A 27,263-nucleotide genomic window follows, 5' to 3' on the forward strand; every position below is an offset into this window, starting at 1 on the left:
AAGCTCATGACTGCTTCAAGGAATAGAAAATTAACAAAACTGATACTGACTTCCGTGACAAGGTCATAAAAGAGCATGCAGCCCATGCCTTGATTGTTGGAACATTCTCTATGGGATTCCTAAACTACCACGTAAGAAGTCCAGCTACCCTGAGACCTCCATGACAGAAAGGCTAAGTGTAGGTGCTTCCCAATTCACAGTCCCTTCTAAAGCCAATCACACCTGATAATACCGCCCCAGAATCATCAACAGCAAGACACAGTTTAATGAAATTACTGGACTTAAAAGAGAAAAATCTTTAGGCTAAGAAAAGAGAAAGTGATTTTTAAGGAAAAGAAAATTTAATTATCATCAGACTTTTTAATAGCAACACTTTGCCAGAAAAAAAATGGGAGTACTACATCAAGTATTATCAAGGAAAGAAAATTTCATACAAAGGACAGGCAAACTTATCAACGTGTAAGAACTCAAGAATTATTGTTCCAATGAGCCCTTCCTGAGTAAATGCCTGGAGAACAGGCTTCAGAAAATCAAATGACTAGAGAAACACCAACATTAGAAAGACAGTGACCGTTAAATACACACATTCACAGAAATAAGAATGATAAGGGTTAAAAGAAGGAGAGTACATTATATAATGCCTATATGCCCAGACACTATATACTATTTATTATAAAAGAAATACAACATTTGCAAGAATATGTACATAACTGTTTAAAGGAGTATTATTGGCATTAGTATTGCTATTCTGAGACTGTTATTTGTTTATGCAGGTTAAGGCAAATGAGTAACTTGTAGGATACTGTATCACGCCCCGAATTCATGAAAAACCAGGTTCCAGGTGTGGAAGAAAGGATATACAGATATAATATGGAAGAGATTAAGTAGAACTCTGGTCTTGAATTTGAATTAGAAGTACTAGTATGAATTTATGAAATATTTTATCTTCAAGTAGTTGGTATATATATGTGTGTGTGTATGACATATAGGTATCCTAGCTATATCTGCTAAAAAAGCCTAGAAATTATGGTCACTCTAATAGCAATGAGCATTTTTAGCACCTAGGTCCATTTCCTACTATAAGAAACCAACATTTGTTAAAGAAACGCTGATTCCAGGCAGAGAGCTGGTAATGGACAAAATGAACATGCAACGTCTTTGCAAACAAAAGCAAAGAAACTGTTCAAGATTACAAGGGTCATGAGAAAGGTCATGAAAGCCAACCTGAAGAGGCTCCTGTTGGCCAATGACAGGATAATATGAGTTTCAATAATGATAATAATGGCAATGAAAATACTGATTCACATCATGTATGTTTACATTTATGAGTTTAAAATAAAATTAAAAAATTAAAAACTACTCTGTCATTGTTAAAGGATGACAGAACACCAATTCATTATCTTCAAAACCACTAAATAAAGTGAAAAAAATCAAATATTTATTCTTCCTTACCTGTATGAAATGGAATCTCTAGGTATGCAAATACTAGATGAGGGAAAAATATCTCTATAAAATTATCCCCACTAAAAATATTTCTTTATATCTAATATCTAATGTATCTACTAATATCACAGAAAAGATCTGATGAAGAAACCCCATACAACCCAGACTCTTGCCAAAGGCACTGAACCCAACTAAACCTTAGGAATTAGCAGCTAATTTCCAGAGAACATAGAACATATACTACACAAAATGCAATATAGACTATGGGAGACTATGGGAGACTCTAGAGGTTCTTCCACAGGAAATAGTAAGGAAGAGAAAAGGATAAAGGGAGAAATTGCAAATTAAAAAGTTGCAAACATTTAACAAATTAAAAAAACTCGCCAGGCTAAGTTAGGGATCCATATTTATGTGATAAAAACTATAAAAATAAATACATGACAGTGAGTGCTATAAAAGTCAGGACAGTACTTATTGTTGGAGGAAGAAAGGCTGTGAACTGGGATGAAGGCACATGGAGGGGTTTCTAGGGTAGTTCCCAAACTTTCATTAAACCATATGTTTGTTTTATGGGTTCTTTTTGTATCCATGCTTTATTTTACAATAAAGAGTTTAAAATAAAAAATAAGAGAATAATACACATGACCAGAGAAATCTGAAAATGATAGAACGTCTGAAAATGAAAAAAAAAAAAGTAAAATTAAAATTAGGAAGAACTGAATGAAAAAGTCCATAAAGAGAATGATCTCTGTTTTCCTTATTCACTAATATATCCCCAACATCAAGACCAATATTCAGGACATAGTAGGAACTTAGTAAATATTTAAATGAATGAAAATAAAAGTTGAGTCATTTTACATCAATTAGATTTCAAAGTTTAATGACACCAAGTGCTGATAAGGATACACAGTGATGAAAGCTCAAAGCAAACTGGTATAATCATTTTTAAAAATATATATTGTCTTATGTAGTTAAACATGGATATACTCTCTCTGACACAAATTTTGTATTTAGGAACACATTTTTCAAACAAATCACAGTGTTTTCCCGTTATTTTATGGTAACCAATTTAGTAAGTTTAAGCAGCAATTTTTTTTTTTAAGCAAAGACCGAAGTACATATTGTCTAATACAGGTAAGTATTATTTCAGAAAACTTTAGTTTGTATATTCAGTTACAATGTAAAAATATTTTATCTTATTGTGGGTCATAGCAAAAAATGTTTGAAAACCACCAATTAGAGAAACTACTGCACATGGGCACCCAAACTCTTAGAATATTCATAGCAACATTCTTCACAACAGCAAAAAATTAGGAGACACATTAGTCCACCCTCAAAATTAGTTTACCCTCAAAAGAATGATGAATTCTTTCTGATACATTCATGCAATGAGATGCTAGAAGATAGCACTGAAAATCAATGAGTAAGCACTATATGCATTATCACGGATACAGCAGAGAAATACAAGTGAAAAAAAGCCAACCACAGAAGTCTATATATAGTCTGATGATATGTTTTACAAAGATGAAAAGCAAGATATACAATATATTGTTTAGGGGCACAACTTTTTCTGGTAAATCTACTCATATAGGAATTATAACAAGAGTTAAAATTTTTAAAATCAAATTAAGAAAAGACAAAAGATAAAAAATTTTTTTCAGATAATAGTTACCCTTTTAGTGAGGACAGAGCAGAGAACATATAAAATGCTTCAATAGTTTTGGTAATATTCTTAGTTTAGGTGGTGAATTCACAGTTGTTTTATTATAATACTTCCTAATATACATTAGATTAACCATATGAACCTGCCAGTTCCGTAGGCCAGAACTGGCAGTTTCAGAAGATTCAAACAAACATTTAAAGTATTTTAGGAGTGAATCAAGTATTTCATTAAAAAGTATATCTTAGAAAACTTTTATTCAGAGGTTATTTCTAACTGTTGCTGCTTTATTCAAGCTTTTATAATCATATAAAAGTGTTATGAAAACCTTTTATTTACAGCCAAACATTTGTTAAGCTTTAAAGATAATTCCTAACTTTTTATCATGGAAATCTTCAAACGTATACTGAACTAAACATAATAATAATGAACTCCCCAGTACACATCAACCAGCTTCAACAACCAAGTTATGGCCAAGTTTTCTCACTTCTACTCTCATCCCACTCTCAAATGCTCCATTAATACTGTGAAGCAAATCACAGACAATATATGATAGCATCTATCAACATTTTCAAAAAGGAGTCTTTCTACAAACATAACCTAAAATTAATATCATTTCTAAAAACATTAATTTCTAATTAATCAAATTTCCAATTATCTAAAGGTAACATTTTTTAAAAATTTAGACAACCTTTCCCCCGCCCCACCAAAAAAAAAAATCAGAAAGCCACTGGCCAGAAGGCATAAATAAAAGTGACCAAAGAAATAGCCAAAATAGAATGAATATTAAAATTTTGATAGAGTCAAGTCACAGGAGACTATACAGATACTTAAAATGTTTTCAAAGTGATTTTATCAATATGATACAGTAACATTTCATGATACGTGAAGACAATAGGACTGTAAATTATATGTACAACATGATTTCTATTAGATTAAGAAAAAAATAAAGAATGGAAGAATATATACTAAAATATTAGTAACAGTCATCTCTGGGTGATTCTGCACCTACCCCCCAGCTTTTCATACATTTCTGCATTTTTTCAGTTTTCTGGCAATGTGTGCCAGTGTTTTGATTATCAATTGAAAAAAGCATAGTTTTAAAAAGATGTGGGAGAGTTCCATTTCTGGTAATGTGGAGAAGCAGGTATCTCTGGAAATGCTCCTCTGATTATAATTACAAATTATAAAAACAGTATTTAAAAGCACAAGAGAGGAACCAAAAGAAGGCATAAACTGGAGAAAAGATCTTTGAAAGAAGTAAGATGCACTGGATGAGATTTGCACTTATAAAGTTAAGTGTCTGAGGACATTCAGGGTTACCAGGTGGTGCACCGAGAATTTTAGAGAAGGCCACAGTCTTGATGGCTTCAAGAGTCAGAGAACAATCGGCTAGACAATAAGGGGTGAAATTCTGGAAAGGTAAGAAAAGTCCCCCAAATCTATATAAAAACTTCATCCAAATCTCCAGTTGACCTCGGAACTGTGCATGTGCAGGGGAAACTTTAAGAAGCCCAGATAAAGACAAAATCTGGAAAGAACCGATCTATTCTCCAACAAGAAAGAGAATTTAGAGTTTGAGCCCGGCCGAGTTAACTCAGTCAGTCAGTTCATTCGCATGTCATGTCCAATTCTTTGCGACCCCATGGACTGTAGAACGCCAGGCTTACCTGTCCATCACCAACTCCTGGAGTTTTAATGCTTTTTCTCTTAATACTCAGTCAACTTTTTCTTTTTCTTTGTGTGTCTGGTAATTTTTTCAATTGTATAGTCATCATTATGGATAATGTTATAGAGACTGTGGATTTTGTTGTCTTCTTTCAAACAGTAATGATTTTATTTTAGCAACTACCTACTAAAATTGTGTCAGATGGGGCAAAAAAAAAAAAAAAAAAAGGAGGACTCAACTATATGCTATCTACAAGAAATTCATTTTAAAAATAAAAGTCTCTTTGCAACTTCTTTTGTAATTTGCTACTTCAGATTTCCCATCACACTTCTAAGAGAAAATAATAGAGTAATGGAATAACTAAGTAATGAATTTTATTATAGATCAACTGTAATCTTGATTAAGTGTAAAAGCTTTTGGTACACGGTGACATATTTGACCCTAACAATCTTTTGACTTACTTAAGAATAATATTAGTGTTTAAAAATCTAAAGTCAAATTTGTGGGTATTGTGACAATGTTTTTGTTGGCAAAAAAAAGTTTACTACGATGATAAATTCTGACCACTCCAGAAAAAATTTAAAACAACTGCCATATAGTTTAAATAAGCAATTCAGTATAAGACATGTTTGCTGTAGGTTCCTTACTAATGGTTTAATCTAACTGAAAAAAAAAAATACTATCGGACTTCCATTTTGGGTAATGCAGTGAACCAAATAACTTGAGATATACTATTTGCTATAAACCCCTAGAAATGCTGAGTTAAAGAAAACCATTTTTTAAAAAGTAGGCTTCCCTGGTAGCTCAGCTGGTAAAGAATCTGCCTGCAATGCAGGAGACCCCGGTTTGATTCTTGGGTTGGAAAGATCCCCTGGAGAAGGGATAGGCTACCCACTCCAGTAATTTGGGGCTTCCCTGTGGCTCAGACGGTAAAGAATCTAGCTGTAATGCGGAAGACCTGGATTTGATCCCTGGGTTGGGAAGATCCCCTGGAGGAGGGCCCGGCAACCCATTCTAGTATTCTTGCCCGGAGAATCTCCATGGACAGAGGAGCCTGGTGGGCTATACTTCATGGGGTTGCAAAGAGTCAGACACAACTGACTGACTAAGCACTGCACATGACTAACTTGAAAAGAAAAGATTTCACTTGAGGCCAAAAATAAAGGAAATAAAGGCAAAAAAGGAAAGGGTATGACAGCTGCCGTTGGCAGATTTCCTCTCAAGAGCTTAGGGATGTGGGATTTAATACACCTTGTAATAAAACAAAATAAAAAGTTGAAGATGACTTAAGCAATTGAAAAAAAAAAGGGGGGGAATGATATTAGTGTAAAAAAAAGTACATAGATTTGAAGCAGATTTAACACATCTGAAGAGAATTGTTTTAGTGAACTGAAATATAAATCTGAGTAAATAACACAGAATGGAGCACAAAGGGATAGATGTAAAATATGACAGGTTAAGACACAAGTAGGAAAGAACATAAAGTTCCAGTAAATTTTCAATAGGAATTACAGAAGGAAAAAGAAAAAAAGATTATATGGAAAGACACTGAAGAGATATTGGTTGAAAATGCTCTAGAACTGATGTAAAAACTTAAATTATTTCTTAATGAAAAATTACATACTGAGGAATTGAATTTCAGAAACTAAATATCAAAATTTTATAAGCAACTCACATGATTAAATCTTCTTGTGAAGGCAACTGCATTTGGTGCAGAACTGTATTTTTCTTTTTTATTCCATCCACAACTTGAAAGCTCCTAAAAAATTAAATATAAATTCATGAAAAAGCCCAGTTTTCTTGTTACATTAATGGTTTAAAAGCATTAAAGACAGTTTGCATACTTTCCTAGAATTGTTTTATTTAATAGGAACATATTTAATAGTATAACCATTCAGGCAAATCACAAAAACAAATTTTACAAGAATACAAGTGGGCACAATTACTTATCCATATGAACATAGATAATTAGATCTATACTCCATATGCAGAATGTAGGTTCTTCTTTGAAGAGATTTGAATCCCAAGAAGAAAATCTACAAATAATGAAAGATGAGCATCCCACAACGTAAAGCGAAGCCTACTTGTTGCCAAGTCCCAGTCAATCATTCAGAGCTTCCAATCAACTTTCTGGTAACCTCAATCTTTTGAGCTGAAAGCCAATGACCCCAGGCATTTGAAGAAACCCCTAAAAGGGGATGTTTGATTCCCCATAGATCTATCAATAGAATTCAAAGAGCTCAAGAACTTAGATGTAAAAAAAAAAAAAAAGAAAATTACAATTCTGTTTTACACTAACCTCCAACTGAAATGACATTGCTTTTAATTATACATGTAGGCTACCGACTGTAGAAGAATTGGCAATATATGTGACTTATCTATGACTAATAAAAACACAGATTTTTCATATCACATTACGGTTGGTACAGATATCTCAAAAACATCATTTACACTCATCACTGCTTTGAAGTTATAATTTCAGCACCTCTAGATACTTAATATGTTAACAAAGGGGCACATATATAGCCATAGGACAGTTTTAAAAAAATATTTTGATAGGTGTATGTTATTAGAACTGATTTTCTTGGATTTTAAGTAAGGGTTCAGCTCCAGAAGCTTCAGTTTTCCAAAGGGGTTCAAGAGTCAAAACAGGTTAGGAACCCTGCTGTAATACAACGACCATGGCCAGAAAGAGACATAATCCATAGGAAAGAAGAATTCTGAGGACACTGAGTTAGGGTGGAGAAAAAAGAAAACAGAGAAAAGGGTGCTGCTAAGTCACTTCAGTCGTGTCTGACTCTGTGCGACCCCTGAGACGGCAGCCCACCAGGCTCCCCAGTCCCTGGGATTCTCCAGGCAGGAACACTGGAGTGGGTTGCCATTTCCTTCTCCAATGCATGAAAGTGAAAAGTGAAAGTGAAGTCACTCAGTCGTGTCCGACTCTTAGCGACGCCATGGATTGTAGCCCACCAGGCTCCCACCATCCATGGGATTTTCCTGGCAAGAGTACTGGAGTGGGGTGCCATCACCTTCTCTGGAGAAAAGGGTAAAACCATGTAATTATTACTTCCAGCTAGATATTGCTCCCATTAAACAGAAAAAATAGAAGGGTACAAACAAGAAAGATTCAGAGAACCAAATAAAACTCTTGGACATGAAAAATATAATAAAAGAACTGTTAAAATCAGGAAAGATAAAGGTGATAATACCTTTTAAACAATAAGCTAAATATGGGGGCAAAAATAGTATGTTAATTAGAAGAGTCCACTAGAGTCAACTTCTGAATAATAAAAATAATTCTAAAAGAATCAGAGAGAATAGAGGAAAGTAACTTATTGAAAAAAATGCTAATTCAAGAAAATGTCTCCTGAATCTAAAGGACAAGACCTGTCTAATGTCCATTATAAAAGATTAAAAAAAAAATACTCAAATCAAGGCCTAGCATCAAAAACCTGTAGCACACTGGAGACAAAGAAATCATAAAATCTGTCAATTCAAAAACAAAACAAAAACAGATAACATACAGAAAAAAAGGGATCAGAAGGTATCAGGTATTTCAACAGCAACTCTAGAAGATAGAAGACAACTGAAACAAAGCCTTCAAAATCCTAGAATTCTATATTCAACAAAAGAATCAATTAAGTATGAAAGTGTATCACAGACATTTTCAGAAAGTCTCGGGGAATCTTCCTTTTATGCACCTATTCTCACAGAGCTTGCAGAATATGTCTTCCATCAAAACAAACTAGCAAAGTCAGAAAAAGGGAGAGAAGATCCAGGAAACCACAGAACCAAGACCGAAAGAAAATACTGGAAATCCCCAGATTAAGAGTAAAGGGTTTTTATAATAGCCAGGACATGGAAGCAACCTAGATGTCCATCAGCAGATGAATGGATAAGAAAGCTATGGTACATATACACGATGGAGTATTACTCAGCCATTAAAAAGAATACATTTGAATCAGTTCTAATGAGGTGGATGAAACTGGAGCCTATTATACAGAGTGAAGTAAGCCAGAAGGAAAAACACCAATACAGTATACTAATGCATATATATGGAATTTACAAAGATGCTAACAATAACCCTGTGTACGAGACAGCAAAAGAGACACTGATGTATAGAACAGTCTTGTGGACTCTGTGGGAGAGGGAGAGGGTGGGAAGATTTGGGAGAATGGCACTGAAACATGTAAAGTATCATGTATGAAACGAGATGCCAGTCCAGGTTCGATGCACGATACTGGATGCTTGGGGCTAGTGCACTGGGACGACCCAGAGGGATGGTATGGGGAGGGAGGAGGGAGGAGGGTTCAGGATGGGGAACACATGTATACCTGTGGTGGATTCATTCTGATATTTGGCAAAACTAATACAATTATGTAAAGTTTAAAAATAAAATAAAATTTAAAAAAATAAATTAAAAAAAAAAAAAGAGTAAAGGGAGATTCTGAGACAGACCTAAGAGCAGACCATAAGAACGATAGTCCAGATGGTAAATAGCAAGGACGGAAATTCCAAGAGAGACATCTCTGAAAGATGAAACACTATCTGGAATGTTTGAACACAGAGAAAACACACTCACTGCATTCACTTCTGGCAGAAAAATCAGTGACAAGTCATAGAGAGAGCTAAAGGGATTCTCAGGTGGCTCAGTGGTAAAGAACACTCCTGCCAATGCAGGAGATGCAGAAGACATGGGTTCGAACCCTGGGTTGGGAAGATCCCCTGGAGGAAATGGCAGCCCACTCCAGTATTCTTGCCAGGAAAATCCCAAGGACAGAGGAGCCTGGCAGGCTACAATCATGGGATCGCAAAGAACTGGATACTACTGAGCATGCGCCCAAAAACAGAGAAAGTTAAAGTAAGTTATTTAGCTGAAAGAAAACAAAATTTAAGTAAGTAATCACGGATCAACTGTTCTTCAGCTTTCTCTACACTTGTAAAGAACAGCTGAGCCATGATTACTTATTCATGTCAAAATTGTGACATAACTATAAAGAAAAGAAGAGGAAATAAATTGTGCAAATGTGAGAGGAAGAGAAAATAGAGTGAAATCATCTTCCATAGTAGAGAGTCAATAAATCATAACCAAAATTGAAAACTCATAAACAATAGGTATTTAGATATATTATCTTTAAAACAAATATAAAGTCTTCCAAATAAGAAAAGTTAAGAGACCTGGATGGGTGTAGGGCTCAAAGGTGGAGGTTGGAAGGGTGGAAACAACAGGATATTGTTATATTTTGCTCTCTTGTGGAAATATTTAGCTCGTTAAACATGATATATGCATATCTTCAATACAATTTAAAAATTAAATAAAAACAAAAAAGAATGAACTGACTTCCGAAAGACTGAGGAAGTTATGATGGTATTATAACAACTTTATATGTTGTTTAATGTTCCCTGGAATAGGGTAGTATCAGTGGATACTGAAAATATCACTTGATCAAAAACTGGATCCACACAGTGTTAAGAATGAGGTATCCAGAAGTACTAAAACTCCCAAGTTTCTGGCCTGAGCAATTCAGATGGGGAATATTGAAGAAAGAGACAACAATTATCACTTTAACACAGTAAACAGTAAATTTTCTAAAGATATAAAGTACTTTTTTTAAACCTAGAATTTGCAAATTTCAAATCTGAAATTAATCAAGGAAAAGAAAATGACAGAAGCAACTCTACAATAAAAAGGAATTTGAGTACTCTGTACTCAGCCTAGATATATACTCATTTCACATAATCTTCCTGTATAGACACAAAATTTTAGTGATAGATATTATATTAACATAAACATGACACATGATAACTATATTAAAAACATCAAACTGCTAGAAAACATGTTTGGTCTTCCTAAATATCACAGTATATTTATACAACTATATAAAGATGTCAAGGTTTAGGACACAATTTCTAGGATTAAATCCATCAACTCTGAATTTGTTTTTAACCAATTACAAAATTTCCAAATTTATATTAATGCTATAATCAAAGTGTCTCTATGAAATTGCTATTCAACTTATCTAGCCATTTGACAAGCCATTTTCCTGTCATAAGTAAGGCTATATAGTATAAATAAAGAATATCCTTGCACCTTTTCTGATCATTTCCTAAATATACAGTCCTAGAAGCGAAATCACTAAGTCAAAGAGTAGGAACCCTTTCTTTCAAGGTCTTGACGCTTGTCAAACTGCCCTTCTGAAATACCGAATCATTCATACTAGCAACTCCTGTCAGTTTCACAAGCGTCTTATCAAAACTAGGTGTACTTAATTCTCTTTCTATACGTTATATCTTAACTTCCCCATCTGTAAGAGTAATTACAGTTGTTAAATAACAAAATTTGTTAAACAGAAAATCAGGGGGTGGAGAGGGGCAGCAGGCAGGGACCATACACCACCCAGAACCCACCACCTGAATAAACCTACGTAAACATCTTCCCTATCTCCTTTATGTGCATATAGAACTATTGACAGTAGCCAATACATCTGTCCTTTTCTGTGTGATCTAATCTTCTGACTCTGGGCTTAAAAAGTTCTTTCTTCCTTAGAACACAGGTCTTAACAGCTGCAATAAAAATAAAAGCTAACCCGAAGGCAGAGATCACTATGTGCCAGGCACTACTCTAAATGCCTTACACATATCAACTCATTTGATCCTATCTTTATCATTACAATTTATTATGATAAGGAACACAAAGGTAGCAGTGGATTATAGCCTTATGTTTTACATTAAAATTTTTTAAATTCTTTTCTGACTCCTCAAAATAAGAGAAGCTAAGAGGTTTTGAAAAATCCATCCAATTTTTGGTGAGTTGCAACATCACTAACTTAATGAAAAAATGCTTTTCCTCTAAGAAAACTCTGTTCGAAGCAGACCTGAAAGAAGGCAGGGGATGAATGAAACTCCAGTCAAATTACTTGGGAGCAAATGGGTTAAAATTCCATTGGAGCTCTCCATCTTATACATAAAAAACATGAAGAAATAAAGAGGTTCTTTACCTTTTAAGAGTATATTTTCTGCTTCAGAAAACATTTGCCCTTGGAAACAATGTTCCATTACTAGCTCATCTAATACAACATCAAATAGACTAGGGTAGAGGACAACATGGAGGCTGCCAGGAACCGTGGATGAGGGAGTGGGGGTGTGGCTGCCACGGGGAAGCACAGGTGAGAGAGCTTTGTGCTGGGGGAACAGCTGTGTGTCTTGATGGAGGTGGCAGTTAGGAAATCTGCACAGACGCTGAACGCCACAGGACTGTACAGACATGCACTGTATAAACACCTACTTCTTGGTTTCAAAACCGTGAATCTAACACTATCTCTGGGGACTTCCCTGGTGGTCCAGCGGTTACGACTCTGTGTTCCCAGGGCAGGGGGCCCGGATTCCATCCCTAGCTAGGGAACTAGATCCCCCATGCCGCGACTAAAACATGGTGCAGCTAAACACATTTTTTAAAAAAGGAAAAGAAAAGCAGTTCCCTATCTAAAATTAAACTATGCTTGTAGTATTTTTTTTGTAACTTTCTGTGAATCTCTAATTACCTTAAAATAAAAAGTTTATAAAACAACAACAAGAAAAACCCATATAATGGACTATGAAGGAGACACCGCACTGCGACTCATTCAGTGCTTTCCTCCTAAACCCTGACATGCATTTATGCTTAGCTGACCTTACAGGAATCTGTCTTGCCCCATCTCTACCTCAACAGCCACTAAATATCTCTGTGGGAAAAAAAACCTGCTTTTCCCTTTGTCTCTGTCTCTTTCTGTCTCAGACCCTAGAATCTTTCTCCACGTGAGACTATACCATCTGAGAAATGAATTCTCCTACCAGCACCATACTGTATTGACAGGTTATCTGCCAGGTCTCCAGTTACTCTATACTAAACCACTTCCCATGAACACCAAAAAGTTAAAGTAAACTTAGTGACTCAAAAGATGTTTTTTTAGGGTTTGACTCATGAATAGGACTGATTCAAGTTAAGTACACTATGTAAATAAGCCTCCATTTCAGCAAAGGCTAAAGGAAATAGAGCAGCCTCGATGCTTAAAATCTGCTCAAATGGATTCAACTTGCAATTTTTAAAACAGGCAGTGAAGAGAAAGCTTCTAACAGTAACTCACATATACAAAGGCAATTTCTTAATGGTCACTAAAAGTGTATCAGAGAGAATATGCGTGGGTTCATTTTTAGCCATTAAACAGATTATTTTGAAAGCATGTGGGAAGGCAAACACCACAACTGATGACCACCTACCCTATGAAAGAATTACTGAATTTCACGGGAGTCACAGCTTCTCTTATGTCTTGTAGGTCTGTTCTGTAAAGTCAAATTCTTGGTCTAAATTTCATCTTGTAGGTTCCAACACTCTTAAAAGGACTGCTCTAAGGGTGATGTTGTAGGGATACCTATAGATAGAAGAAGAGAAAAGGCCAATATAGACCAGTTGTAGACAAAGACTGAGGGAAAGAAAGAAAAAGCGATGGAATCTGTACAAGACTGAAAGGGTAGGGGTCCTCACAATGAGAAAATCACTACTGTTGAGGCAGGTATTCCTAGGCTCAAAACCTGGAAGATCTGGAGGGAACTGGTATATCCAGTATATCCATTCAGCCTATATGGCTGTTTAGAAAGAAGTCGCAGCCTGAAATGAAGCACTCACTGCGACTCCTACGCTTCTAATCCACAGAATAAGCTCTGAAACTATATAATTCTAATGTATTATGTTAAATTAAAAATATCACATCACTTTTCTAATGAACTCACATTCTCTACTCCCCCAACCTCCCTACTTCCAATACCTTAATGTTGCCCCTTACAGTGAGGTCAGAGATTAAGGCAGGAGCTATCTTCTGCTACCACTGATGGTGTGATATACCTACTCTCCTAGTCAACAGCTTTCTTCTTCACCTTCCCTAGTTCCCTAAGTCTGACCTTACTATATATTAAGAAAATTTTCAGTGAGAAACAGCAATAAGAACTGACAAAGCAGCTAACCTTACGTCCAACGAAATATGAGAAAAAAAGTCATATGTCTTCTTTGCTTTCTTCAAATCTCCTACTGTATTTATGGATTTTTATATTTTAAGCCTAATGAAAATGTTACTTTTCATTAAAACAAGGACAGAATTATGATATTCCTGATGTTGGAATTTCGGATGTTGCCAAGACAATAGCCTCTTTGCATACGAAAGAAATTTTGCATAGAGAAAGCTCTTTACATATATCACCAGAAAGATCACAATTGCAAGTTCTTCAGAAATGTTTTAATAAGATTCAGAATGACCTATATGTACTTTCCCTCATTTAACCAGAATTCTTCCTCAATCTCTAGTGTATCCCAGTTATACAGGAAGGTTTTATCTATCCTTTGTATTTACTGTTTATTGATATAATCTAAATGACTTATTGCACTGTGTTTGCGTATGTTATATTGTGTTTATTGATATAATCTAAATGACTTATTATACTGACCTACGTCCCATCACTTCATGGCAAATAGATGGGGAAACAGTGGCTGACTGTACTTTTTTGGGCTCCAAAATCACTGCAGATGGTGACTGCAGCCCTGAAATTAAAAGACGCTTACTCCTTGGAAGGAAAGTTATGACCAACCTAGACAGCATATTAAAAAGCAGAGACATTACTTTGTCAACAAAGGTCTGTTTAGTCAAGGCTATGGCTTTTCCAGTAGTCATGTATGCATGTGAGAGTTGGACTATAAAGAAAGCTAAGCACTGAAGAATTGATGCTTTTGAACTGTAGTGTTGGAAAAGACTCTTGAGAGTCCCTTGGACTGCAAGGAGATCCAACCAGTCCATCCTAAAGGAGATCAGTCCTGGGTGTTCATTGGAGGGATTGATGTTGAAGATGAAACTCCAATACTTTGGCCACCTGATGCGAAGAGCTGACTCATTTGAAAAGACCTGATGCTGGGAAAGATTGAGGGCAGGAGGAGAAGGGGATGAGAGGATGAGATGGTGGAATGGCATCACCGACTCAATGGACATGGGTTTGGGTGGACTCTGGGAGTTGGTTTGGGTGGACTCTGGAACCCCATGCTGTGGTTCATGGGGTCGCAAAGAGTTGAACATGACTGAGCAACTGAACCGAACTGAACAGAATAAACAATAAAGCACAGAACTTTCTTCTTTGAATGTAATACACGTCAGAGGACTTTCAGTCAGATCCTGTTACTTCATAAAGATTTGGGAACCTCTAAGAGAAGTAAACATTATCCAATGTAATGACTACAATACAGATTTCAAGCACAGCTGCTAATGGAAAGAAAACCTGATTGCAAGAGAGCGTTCTGTCATAACTCATCCTGTGCTGAGTAACGTGATACTCATTTTGAGGAGAAATCCCATCAGTGTAGTGAATGTGGCAATGACTTCAGAAGAAATACAAGTTTTATAGAGCATCCAAGAATTCATAATAGGAAAAAACCACAAAAATCCTATAAAGAAACATGGAAAATTCCTCAGAATACAGTCATTGCTTCCTCAACATGAGAGAACTCACACTGGAGAGAAGCCCGGTAAATGTGTAAGAGCTTTCTAAAGGAAAAATAAAAAACGTTCATGATTAGAAGAGAAACCATACTCGGGCAACCTCTGTATATAAGAAATGTGCAAAAACTTTAACAAGAGTTAATGGCACCCCACTCCAGTACTCTTGCCTGGAAAATCCCATAGATGGAGGAGCCTGGTAGGCTGCAGTCCATGGGGTCACTAAGAGTTGGGCATGACTGAGCGACTTCACTTTCACTTTTCACTTTCATGCATTGGAGAAGGAAATGGCAACCCACTCCAGTGTTCTTGCCTGGAGAATCCCAGGGACGGGGGAGCGTGGTGGGCTGCCGTCTATGGGGTCACACAGAGTTGGACGCGACTGAAGTGACTTAGCAGCAGCAGAGCCTCAACTAAATACCAGAAAATTCATTCTAGAAATTAATGAGTGTTTACCTTATGGTAAACTTTTGCCCTTACTGAACACTGAAGAATTCACACTGAGGAAGAAAATGTTGTGGATTATGGGCAGAGAGGAAAAAACACTTCTGCTTCCATAGAACAAGTGTTACTTGATAAAAACTACGTTCTTGGACTGGGTAATAGACTTTTGTGAAAATAACTAAACATGGTAAACAATGGGAGATGATATGCTTGCAGGCTGTACAGGCTGTACAGTGTACAAGCCTTGGAATGGTCACTCAAATTCAAGTATCGAATAAGTATCATTCAATCACTATAGACACACGAGCAGACAAGTTTCTGCCTTGGTGGAATTTATGTTCCATTGAGACCCTCCCGCCCCCCACCCCAATCTCTAAAAACTTGACTTCTGACCACCCCCAACACTTATCATCTCAAGACTTCTGCAGTTTTGGTCAAAATCCTATTTATTACTGATTGAAGCTACACTTAACTGAAGCTCTTACTCTGAAGTTACCACTCAAATTTATTCTACTTTCAGGAATCCTCAAAGACCTAAAGAGTATTTTAAAGGTCAAGTAGTCTAATATCCCTTCACTTATCTAAATTTTTTTTTAACAAAGCCTAATGACATAAAATTGATATTTCTCCCGGCAATCTTGATTCCAGCTTGTGTTTCTTCCAGCCCAGTGTTTCTCATGATGTACTCTGCATATAAGTTAAATAAACAGGGTGACAATATACAGCCTTGACGTACTCCTTTTCCTATTTGGAACCAGTCTGTTGTTCTATGTCCAGTTCTAACTGTTGCTTCCTGACCTGCAAACAATTTTCTCAAGAGGCAGGTCAGGTGGTCTGGTATTTCCATCTCTTTCAGAATTTCCCACACTTTATTGTGATCCACACAGTCAAAGGCTTTGGCATAGTCAAGAAAGCAGAAATTTTTCTGGAACTCTCTTGCTTTTTCCATGATCCAGCAGATGTTGGCAATTTGATCTCTGGTTCCTCAGCCTTTTCTAAAACCAGCTTGAACATCTGGAAGTTCATGGTTCACGTATTGCTGAAGCCTGGCTTGGAGAATTTTGAGCATTACTTTACTAGCGTGTGAGATGAGTACAATTGTGCAGTAGTTTGAGCATTCTTTGTCATTGCCTTTCTTTGGGATTGAAATGCAAAGTGACCTTTTCCAGTCCTGTGGCCACTGCTGAGTTTTCCAAATTTGCTGGCATATTGAATGTAGAGCTTTCAACAGCATCATCTTTCAGGATTTGAAATAGCTCCCCTGGAATTCCATCACCTCCACTAGCTTTGTTCATAGTGATGCTTTCTAAGGCCCACTTGACTTCACATTCCAGGATGTCTGGCTCTAGGTCAGTGATCACACCATCGTGATTATCTAGGTCATGAAGATCTTTTTTATACAGTTCTTCTGTGTATTCTTGCCATCTCTTCTTAATATCTTCTGCTTCTGTTAGGTGCATACCATTTCTGTCCTTTATTGAGCCCATCTTTGCATGAAATGTTCCCTTGGTAGCTCTAATTTTCTTGAAGAGATCTCTAGTGTTTCCCATTCTGTTGTTTTCCTCTATTTCTTTGCATTGGTCACTGAGGAAGGCTTTCTTATCTCTTCTTGCTATTCTTTGGAACTCTGCATTCAGATGCTTATATCTTTCCTTTTCTCCTTTGCTTTTTGCTTCTCTTCTTTTCACAGCTATTTGTAAGGCCTCCCCAAACAGCCATTTTGCTTTTTTGCATTTCTTTTCCATGGGGATGGTCTTGATCCCTGTCTCCTGTACAATATCACAATCCTCATTCCATAGTTCATCAGGCACTCTATCAGATCTAGGCCCTTAAATATATTTCTCACTTCCACTGTATAATCATAAGGGATTTGATTTAGGTCATACCTGAATGGTCTAGTGGTTTTCCCTACTTTCTTCAATTTAAGTCTGAATTTGGCAATAAGGAGTTCATGGTCTGAGCCACAGTCAGCTCCTGGTCTTGTTTTTGCTGACTGTATAGAGCTTCTCCATCTTTGGCTGCAAAGAATATAATCAGTCTGATTTTGGTGTTGACCATCTGGTGATGTCCATGTGTACAGTCTTCTCTCGTGTTGTTGGAAGAGGGTGTTTGTTATGACCAGTGCATTTTCTTGGCAAAACTCTATTAGTCTTTGCCCTGCTTCATTCCATATTCCAAGGCCAAATTTGCCTGTTACTCCAGGTGTTTCTTGACTTCCTACTTTTGCATTCCAGTCCCCTATAATGAAAAGGACATCTTTTTGGGGTGTTAGTTCTAAAAGGTCTTGTAGGTCTTCATAGAACCATTCAACTTCAGCTTCTTCAGCGTTACTAGTTGGGGCATAGACCTGGATTACTGTGATACTGAATGGTTTGCCAGGAGAAATATCAATAACCTCAGATATGTAGATGACACCACCCTTATGGCAGAAAGTCAAGAGGAACTACAAAGCCTCTTGATGAAAGTGAAAGTGGAGAGTTAAAAAGTTGGCTTAAAGCTCAACATTCAGAAAACGAAGATCATGGCATCTGGTCCCATCACTTCATGGGAAATAGATGGGGAAACAGTGGAAAGAGTGGCAGACTTTATTTTCTGGGGCTCCAAAATCACTGCAGATGGTGATTGCAGCCATGAACTTAAAAGACACTTACTCCTTGGAAGGAAAGTTATGACCAACCTAGATAGCATATTCAAAAGCAGAGACATTACTTTGCCAACAAAGGTCCGTCTAGTCAAGGCTATGGTTTTCCCTGTGGTCACGGATGGATGTCAGAGTTGGACTGTGAAGAAAGCTGAGTGCTGAAGAATTGATGCTTTTGAACTGTGGTGTTGGAGAAGACTCTTGAGAGTCCCTTGGACTGCAAGGAGATTCAACCAGTCCATTCTGAAGGAGATCACCCCTGGGACTTCTTTGGAAGGAATGATGTTAAAGCTGAAACTCCAGTACTTTGGCCACCTCATGCGAAGAGTTGACTCATTGGAAAAGACTCTGATGCTGGGAGGGATTGGGGGCAGGAGGAGAAGGGGACAACAGAGGATGAGATGGCTGGATGGCATCACTGATTCGATGCACGTGAGTCTGGGTGAACTCCAGGAGTTGGTGATGGACAGGGAGGCCTGGCATGCTGCGATTCACGGGGTCGCAAAGAGTCGGACACGACTGAGCGACTGAACTGAACTGAACTGAATGACATGAAATAGGTTATGTTAGTGGCACACTCTGTAGATGTCAAAACTGAAACAAAACTGCAAGTCTTCTGGCTCATGGCTTTTATGTTTTGCTACTAAATTATTTTTTGGAATTCAAAGGGCTTTAAAATAAATTTTAAAGTAAGTGAAATTAAGTAATTGAGAATTTTCTGAGCACCCACAGAAAGAGCTGTGAATGTTAGACCGATTTAAAAAAGAGAAAGCAAAATACATGACAATTTACCTCCCAAAGTGAAAGTGAAAGTCACTCAGTTGTGTTTAACTCTTTGTGACCCCATGGACTATACAGTCCATGGAATTCTCCAGGCCAGAATACTGGAGTGGGTATCCTTTCCAGGCGATCTTCCTAACCCAGGGATCGAACTGGGTCTCCTGCATTACCGGTGGATTTTACCAATTGAGCTATCAGGGAAGCCCATTTACCCCGCTAAACTGGTCTAATTTAAAGAATACTGAGAACAAAAAGACAGTGAGCAACTCTGATAGTTAAGAATTGTAAGGATGTATTAACAGAACTACCAGCTTTTTCCTTCCTTGTAATCAGTGTAACTGCAGTGTCAGCAACCGTATATCATTGTGTCTCCATCCCATGCCTATCACTAAGGAAGGGCTACTTAGAAGGAGGAACGGGAGAAGAATGAAAAGCCGGGTTTTGTGTGAGAGTAATCACCATTCACAGAAGCTTCCAAATTTGGCCATGCTGCTTGGGCCAGGGTGCAAATGAAGATTCTTAGGATTTCTGCAGCACTAGCTATAGGAATATCAGGGCATGGGATTTCTGTAGCACTAGCTACAGGGGCAGAGAAGACAATGGCACCCCACTCCAGTACTCCTGCCTGGAAAATCCCATGGATGGAGGAGCCTGGTGGGCTGCAGTCCATGGGGTCGCTAAGAGAGTTGGACACGACTGAGCAACTTCACTTTCACTTTTCACTTTCATGCACTGGAGAAGGACATGGCAACCCACTCCAGTGTTCTTGCCTGGAGAATCCCAGAGATGGGAGAGCCTGGTGGGCTGCCGTCTATGGGGTCACACAGAGTCGGACATGACTGAAGCGACTTAGCAGCAGCAGCTACAGGGACGTCAGGGCAGTGTCCACATAAAGGAGGATCCACCAGTAAACACAGGTAACAGACTGAGATGAACAAACATGTACAGGCGCTAGGGAAGGTTCATACTCTGAGCCAGTGAGCCGCAGCCCTGTAAAAATACTGTGCTCTTTTAAAAAATTTCCTTCAGCGTTGACAGGGAAGCATAGGGAAGCAGAAGGGGAGAAAAGTTATTTAGGAAATAAAATCAACTGGAGATACTAAAAAACAGAAGAAAGAGGACAGAGGGAGAAGAGAAAAGAATGACTCGCAGGTTTCTGATTGGTACTAAAAATGGATAGACAGATGGTGCAAACCACTCAGAAAGACAACTTTAAAACCTGAGCAAACATTTTTTCTGTATAATTCTATTAAGTAGTTTGTAAAATTACTGAACTTTCCTTTACCATTAAATTCTTTTCATTGGTAAACATGTTTTTCTCCCATTATTCTCTATTATAAAACAATAAAACAAAGTGGCAAAATGTGTTCTTTTGTCTTCCCTTCACTTTCAAGCCATTTCAAGTGTAACACAAGGTTGGAGAAAAACCAGACTGAGCATTAAATCTGACTCAGATCTGCTTACTAAAAGACCAGATTTCTTCAGCCAGTGTTTTACTGATGACTAAGGATAGTCTCTATATAATAAAAAATAATTTTTGACATCTCAAACATAAGGCCAATAGTTTCCAGAGGGAAACAAAAGGCTTTGAGTTTTTCTTTTTTTTTTTCCCCTGAGCAATTCTGAGGTAGACAGTGCAGCAGACAGGCAGATAAACAGCTTTATTCTGGGAAAACAACTGGACTTTCTGTCTACAAGTCAATAACAAGTTTAGGGACAAAAGTTTAAATAAATTCTGCATGATACAAAAAGACTTGGGAATATAGAATTCCACAAGCTGGTAACAGTGGCAATGATCTACTTAGGGAACAGAATTAATGTGAAATATATAAGTTGCAAGTAGCTCAGAAATTGCCTCATTTGCAGAAAACTGAGACCTGTGTGGCTCAATCACCAACTTGCAAATCAAATCACTAAACCACATAGCTGGATTCAGAATCTACATTCTTCAAAGCTCAGATTTAGAACATTTTATTTCAGAAAATGTGAATAAATCATCACCTGAAATAGTTACATGTGGATATATACACAGAATACTGAGTTTTGACTAAAACAGTTTTAGTGTAACTAACGATCTTTTAAATAGTTTCCTTTTATATAGTATATATATAGTTTTTAAAGCTTTATATAAAATTATACAAACTTGAACATTGGTATAATGGATAGAAACATGAAGAAAAATTTATTTGGTTCAGTGATAACCACTGTTTTTTCATATCTGAGGTTAAATTTGGATTTAACAAAAATAATTCATCTGGTAGTCAAATTAATATTCTGACTACATAGAGAGACCTCATTTTATGCTAATATATGAGACTAATACATTAGACTGGACAACATCTTGACTTAAAAAATCTTTTGTTAAAGTTATCAATAGCAAGAGTTTTACATAATAAACAAATAATATCTGTACAAACAATATGGAAAACAATTTGGCAGTATTTAATAAACTTAAGGATATTAATGTGCTACAACTCAGTAATTAACGCACTAGAGTATAAACATGGATGCTGGTCAACAATGTTGGACATAAGTAGACAAAAAAGAAAATCACGGGATACCATACATAAAAAATCAGAAACATGCAAAAGCAAATACTGTTAAGGGAGAACATACACTTATAGAAAATCGATAGCTAAATGCACAGGAATGATACAGATCAACACTGGATAGCGGTTCCTCTGGTGGGAGGAGGGAAGACAGGCGAATATGGAAGGACGCAGAGTGGCTTCAACAGTACTGGGCTAGGTCAGTACACAGAGTTTCATCTTGTTACACTTTACATCTTATTACACGTCTTAAATATCCCAGGATCAATCAGAAGACGTTTTTCTGCCAGGTGACAAAGTCCTGTTGATGCTGCCAGAGTTAATGTAACCTTGAAGATTATATGAGATGGATACATGACAAGAATATTTTGGTGCTACATTGCTTCTTCCAAGAGTTACTGCTTCAATTTTGGGGGAAAAAAAAAGAAAAACATTCTCTCATTGGATAAAACTTACTAAACATTGTTCATTTTCTCATTCTAAATATTGCGTTCCCACTACATGCCAGATAAAATAGTAACAGTATCTGTCCTAAGTGTCCTCATGTAGCTTAAAACCTAGTGGAAGTAGCAAGCAATAAACATATAAGCCCAGGATTAACATCACTTTACACCAGATCACTCCTTCCTTCTTAAAAACACATACTTCACTTGGTTCACTGAATTTCACACTAACCTAGTTTTCCTCCTAAATCACCAGGTGCTGCATCTCAATTTCTTTTGCTAGCTCCTCCTCAACACTAAATAGGTTCCTTCTTTTCTCCAAGTATATTCACCCTCGGTAATCTCACCCACGCTTTAAATATCTCTACACTGACAACTCCCAAACTTACATTCCAGCTTGAACTGGGGGTGGTGGGGTGGTGGTGGTAGAATATATATATACATATACATATACAAAATACAGTATATATTACCTAATTCAACATTCTCTTTGGCTGTCCAACACACACGTAAAACTAAACATGTCCAAAGCCAAACTCAAGCTCTTCCTTCAAAATCTGCTCCTCTGGCCTTTCTCCAGAATACACTGCATATTCTGTTTTCTATAAATGGCAGTCCCAGGAGCTATGAACACAATACTAACCATTTTCCATCTCAAAGGCTATGGAGTAAATGTTTCAGGTGTCAGGCCAAAAATCTTGCCATCATCCTTGACTCCTCTTTAGCATACAGTGCCTGACAACTTCTCACCACCTCCTCCCTTCACACCCTGACCCAAGTCACCTTCCTTGCTCATCTGATCTCCTCGATTCAGTCCTTGGTCCCTGCCCCTCCCTACCCCCATGGTTGCTTCCCCACATACCCTGGCCAGTTAGTCAGGAAGAGCTACTTAAAACCCAAATCAGAAAATGTCATTCATTTGCTCAAAACCATCCATACCTTCTGATTTTTTTCAGAGTAACGGTTCCCCAGGTCCCATGCCATCTGGCCCTCTCACTTTCTACTAGACCCCCACACTTACTCACTGAGCTCACTGGCCTTTGCCCTGGGCTTCACACCTCACTCCAGTAATCTTTTCCCTTATGTGAGCATAATAAATAGTTTATAGTGGGTAGATACATAATAAATGTTAGTCTAATTCTTTTTAAAAATGTCTTCCTTGATTTTTTTCTTGTCTTTAAGATACAACACACAGTCATATTATAAAGTCACAAAATAAAGGAAGGAAAAGTATTCAGGGCCATTGTAGACTTGTATATACTACACCAAATACACTATATTTTGTTCCCAAAAGAACTAAGAAAGAAACTTATGGCACTATATATCGGCACTGTTGTGTCTGCTTGGAACACCCTTCCCCCCAAACAGTTGCAGGGCTTGCTCTCTCATCTCGTTCAGGTCTTTCTCAGATGGCACCTTTGCAGTGAAGCCTGTCTGATCACCTTATGCAAAATCACAGCTCTCACGGCCCTCACACCCTGTCCTCTTCTGGCTGGCTGATACTTCCCATGACACACTACTAGCTTACTTTACTCAAATGTAAGATGCACAAGGGCAGGAATTTTGGTCTCTTCACTGCTATAAACCAGCATCTGACATAGAACAGACACTCAGTAAATACTTATTGAACCACAATCCATAAATGTAAAACTGCAACTGACAAGTCCAGTGAAGTAGTAGGAAGTGCTGGGAGAGCCTGTATGAAGAGAAAAAAACTCATCTGAGAAAGTCAAACTTAACTTGAGAAGTGAAGGATGATTAGGAGTTAACTAGGATGCACACAGGCTCAGTGGTGAGACGGGCTAAAAGGCCACTGTAGCTAGACCAGAAAGAGGTGGAAAAGGCGGAAGATGAGGTTGGAGTAGGTAGGAAGAGGCAAAACTTAGAATAGATTCGTAGACAATATTGGGACAATTTGTCTTTATCTTCAGAGCAACAGGAAGCCGCTGAAGCATTCTAAGCAGAAGAATCATGAAAGCAGATTTATATATTGAAAGATGACCTTGGATCCTGGGTAGAGAAAGTTTAGAAGGGTCAGGATGGATGTGGACAGATAAGGTAGAGGGCAATGCAACAATTCAGATGAGTTACCATGGTGTATTTGATTAGGGTGTTCAGAGTAGAGATAGAATGGATAAATACGAGATTTAGGCTAAAAAAAAAAAAAAATCAACAGGATCAGTGTTAAATTCGATCAGGAAGTGGGGTCAAGGGAATTTTTAAGGTTCACTTCTAGGAAGTTCACAAAAAATTCCCATTGACTTGAAGCTTATGTCCATAAGCAGTCACTGCTAGATCTTCAGTGTTCAACCCCTTGCCACAAATGGCTATGGAGCACCTGCAATGTGGCAAGATGTGCTGTAATTGTACAATATACACTGAATCTCAAAGTCTTAGCACAGAAAAAAGAGAGTAAAAATCTCAATAATTTTTATACTGATTACAGGTTGAAGTGATAATATTTTGGATGTTGTAGTTAAATACAATTATTGAAATTAACTTTACTTGTTTCTTTTTATTTTGTAGAAAATGTAAAGTTATATAAATGGTTCACATATTTCTACTGGATGGCACTAATCTCGGATGAAACTTCTAGAAATATAGTAATCACAGTTTATTCAAAAGGAAAAAAAATATGTCTAAAGAGAAGAGGTAGTGCTAGTGGTAAAGAACCCACCTGCCAATGCAGGAGACATAAAAGATGTGGGTTCAATCCCTGGGTTGGGAAGATTCCCTGAGGGAGGGCATGGCAACCCACTCCAGTATCCTTCCCTGGAGAATCCCGTGGACAGAGGAGCCTGGTAGGCAAGTGCCCATCAGATCAGATCAGATCAGTCGCTCAGTCGTGTCCGACCCTTTGCGACCCCATGAATCACAGCACGCCAGGCCTCCTTGTCCATCACCAGCTCCCGGAGTTCACTGAGACTCACGTCCATCGAGTCAGTGATGCCATCCAGCCACCTCATCCTCTGTCGTCCCCTTCTCCTCCTGCCCCCAATCCCTCCCAGCATCAGAGTCTTTTACAATGAGTCAACTCTTGGCATGAGGTGGCCAATAGTTACACATGACTGAAGTGCCTGAGCATGCACAAAAAGAGAAGATGACTGAACTTTAGGACTAAACGTTGTTCTTTTTATGAAGAATTCAGTTTGCTTTGTTTAAGGATGTGAGGAAATGAATACTTCAGTTACTGTTATTTAAATACAAAAGCCATTTTTCTGTTTGTGTCTTCTTTATAGACTAGATTGTTCTGCTTCCTCTGTTGCTAAACTAATGGTTTCAGAGTGCCCTCCATCCACGGTATAGGGAAAAAGGGGAAAAAAAAAACCAAAACAAAACTGTAGATATAACAAAGACTCAGAGGTCATTTAGGCCCATGCTTTCATTTTGTAAGCGACAAACTTGAGATATTCAGAAATTAAGGAACTTGAAAAACACAGGACTGTCTATGCCACTGAAGATACAGATGTTTTCTCTAACATCTATGTTATAGTTGACTTGAAAATACTATAACAAATACATTATATTTTGTTCTGAAAGAACTAAAAATATATCTGTCTTAAGGTACTGAATATGTCAGTATTATTGATGACTTAGTTTGGGGATACAAAGTCATATGTATATTCTCACCTGATAAGAGTGGAAAAAGCATCAATTTTTAAAGTCTGAAAACCAGTTCTAATACTAAGCTGTAATCAGGGACAACTGTCATTCTGTTTTCTCATCAGTAAAATAGATGCTACCATATTCAGACTGTGATAACGATAGGAACATACATACACACACAGTGTAATAAACAGTTTACAGTGGGTAGATGCAGATAGTCTCCTTCTTCTTAATAAAACAAAAAATGCCTTCCTTCTCTCTCTTCTCGCCCAAGTGTCAACACACAGTCATATTATAAAGTCAAAAAATTAAGGAACAAGGGAAACGATTACTGAAGTGAGCTGTGAAACCCAGTGGCTTACTTCTTGGGAGTACAAGAAGATGGGAGTACAAGATTCAAAGCCTCAGGTAGATCATCCAACCTGCCTAAGTCTATGCCCCCTTCAGTAAAGTGATGAAACCAAATCAACCAAAATGACTGAGTCTCATCTATGACTCAACAGTGTATAGCTATGAATGCCACGAGTTTCCAAAGCCTGAACAATGCCAAAAGCTTTAAACATTTAAAAATTAATATAAAGTGTAATTTTTCGTTTCTAAAACTTCTCAATTTGAGATATAATTCACCATTTTGCATATTTTAAAGGGAAGTTCTTAAAACTACTCACATCTGGTTGAATGGCTTTAAATACTGGAACATCCATTAGTGTTATCTGACCCTGAAATAAAAAGTAAAAAATTTTTAGAATTTCTTCTTTGGAATGCCATTATATGACATATATTTGAAATTAAAATTATTAGTCTGTACTCAAATCTTTACTAGAAAAAAGTCCCAATTTTATAAGGGCTTAAAAAAATGAAAATTTAGTCCTTACACCATAAAATAAAATTATTTCTATTTATCTCATGCCTTTTTATATTTTCCTGTGAGACAAGTGGGGTAAAGTTACAAAATAAACAAATAATTTTAAAAGTTTGAACATGGTCATACATTGTGTGTGTTAGCTGTTCAGTAGTGTCTGACTCTTTTTGACCCTAATGACTGTAGCCCAACAGGCTCCTCTAATTCATGGGATTTCCCGGGCAAGAATACTGGAGTGGGTTGCCATTTCCTTCTCCAGAGGATCTTCCCGACCCAGGGACTGAACATGAGTCTCCTGTATTGCAGGCAGATTCTTTACCACCTGAGCCACCAAGGAAGCCCAAATACATACACTAAATCAAAACAAAAAACAAAAATTGGATCTACTGGTTTATAAAGCAGTGGTGTTGCTGTGACTATTAAATCATACCTACTCAAACAGTAATATAAAATGTGGTAATAATACAAGGGTATTTTTTCCCAACTTATGAAAAGTAACTGACTCTACACTAGCGGCAACTCATACTGAAGGTCTTCACGTGCTTATGGACCTATCCCTCTTGTGACTACACATATAAAACAAAATCTAGCAATACACCAAAGTTTATTCCTGGAATGTAAGAGTAGTTCAATATCAGGAACTCAGTATATGCTG

At 37.3% G+C, this 27,263-nt stretch overlaps 1 protein-coding gene across 8 annotated transcripts in view; it reads right to left on the reverse strand.

Moving 5' to 3' along the window:
* The window catches only part of RALGPS2 (Ral GEF with PH domain and SH3 binding motif 2), a 163,734-nt gene that overhangs the window by 88,746 nt on the left and 47,725 nt on the right, over positions 1 to 27,263 (reverse strand). For 6 of the 8 annotated variants that reach the window (XM_086343615.1, XM_086343613.1, XM_086343616.1 and 3 more), the window contains exons 4-5: positions 26,415 to 26,465; positions 6,448 to 6,531 (exon numbers count right to left, since the gene is read on the reverse strand). In XM_086343615.1, the coding sequence (XP_086199741.1) occupies positions 6,448 to 6,531; positions 26,415 to 26,465 (135 nt within the window). Of the gene's footprint in view, positions 1 to 6,447; positions 6,532 to 13,028; positions 13,181 to 26,414; positions 26,466 to 27,263 lie in introns of all 8 variants that reach the window. The other 2 variants (XM_086343620.1, XM_086343619.1) reach the window with 1 other exon arrangement.

Source organism: Bos grunniens, chromosome 16, assembly GCF_055505025.1.
Source record: "Bos grunniens cultivar Pamir isolate PY7600 chromosome 16, Bosgru_T2T1.0, whole genome shotgun sequence".
NCBI classification, from domain to species: Eukaryota; Metazoa; Chordata; class Mammalia; order Artiodactyla; family Bovidae; genus Bos; species Bos grunniens.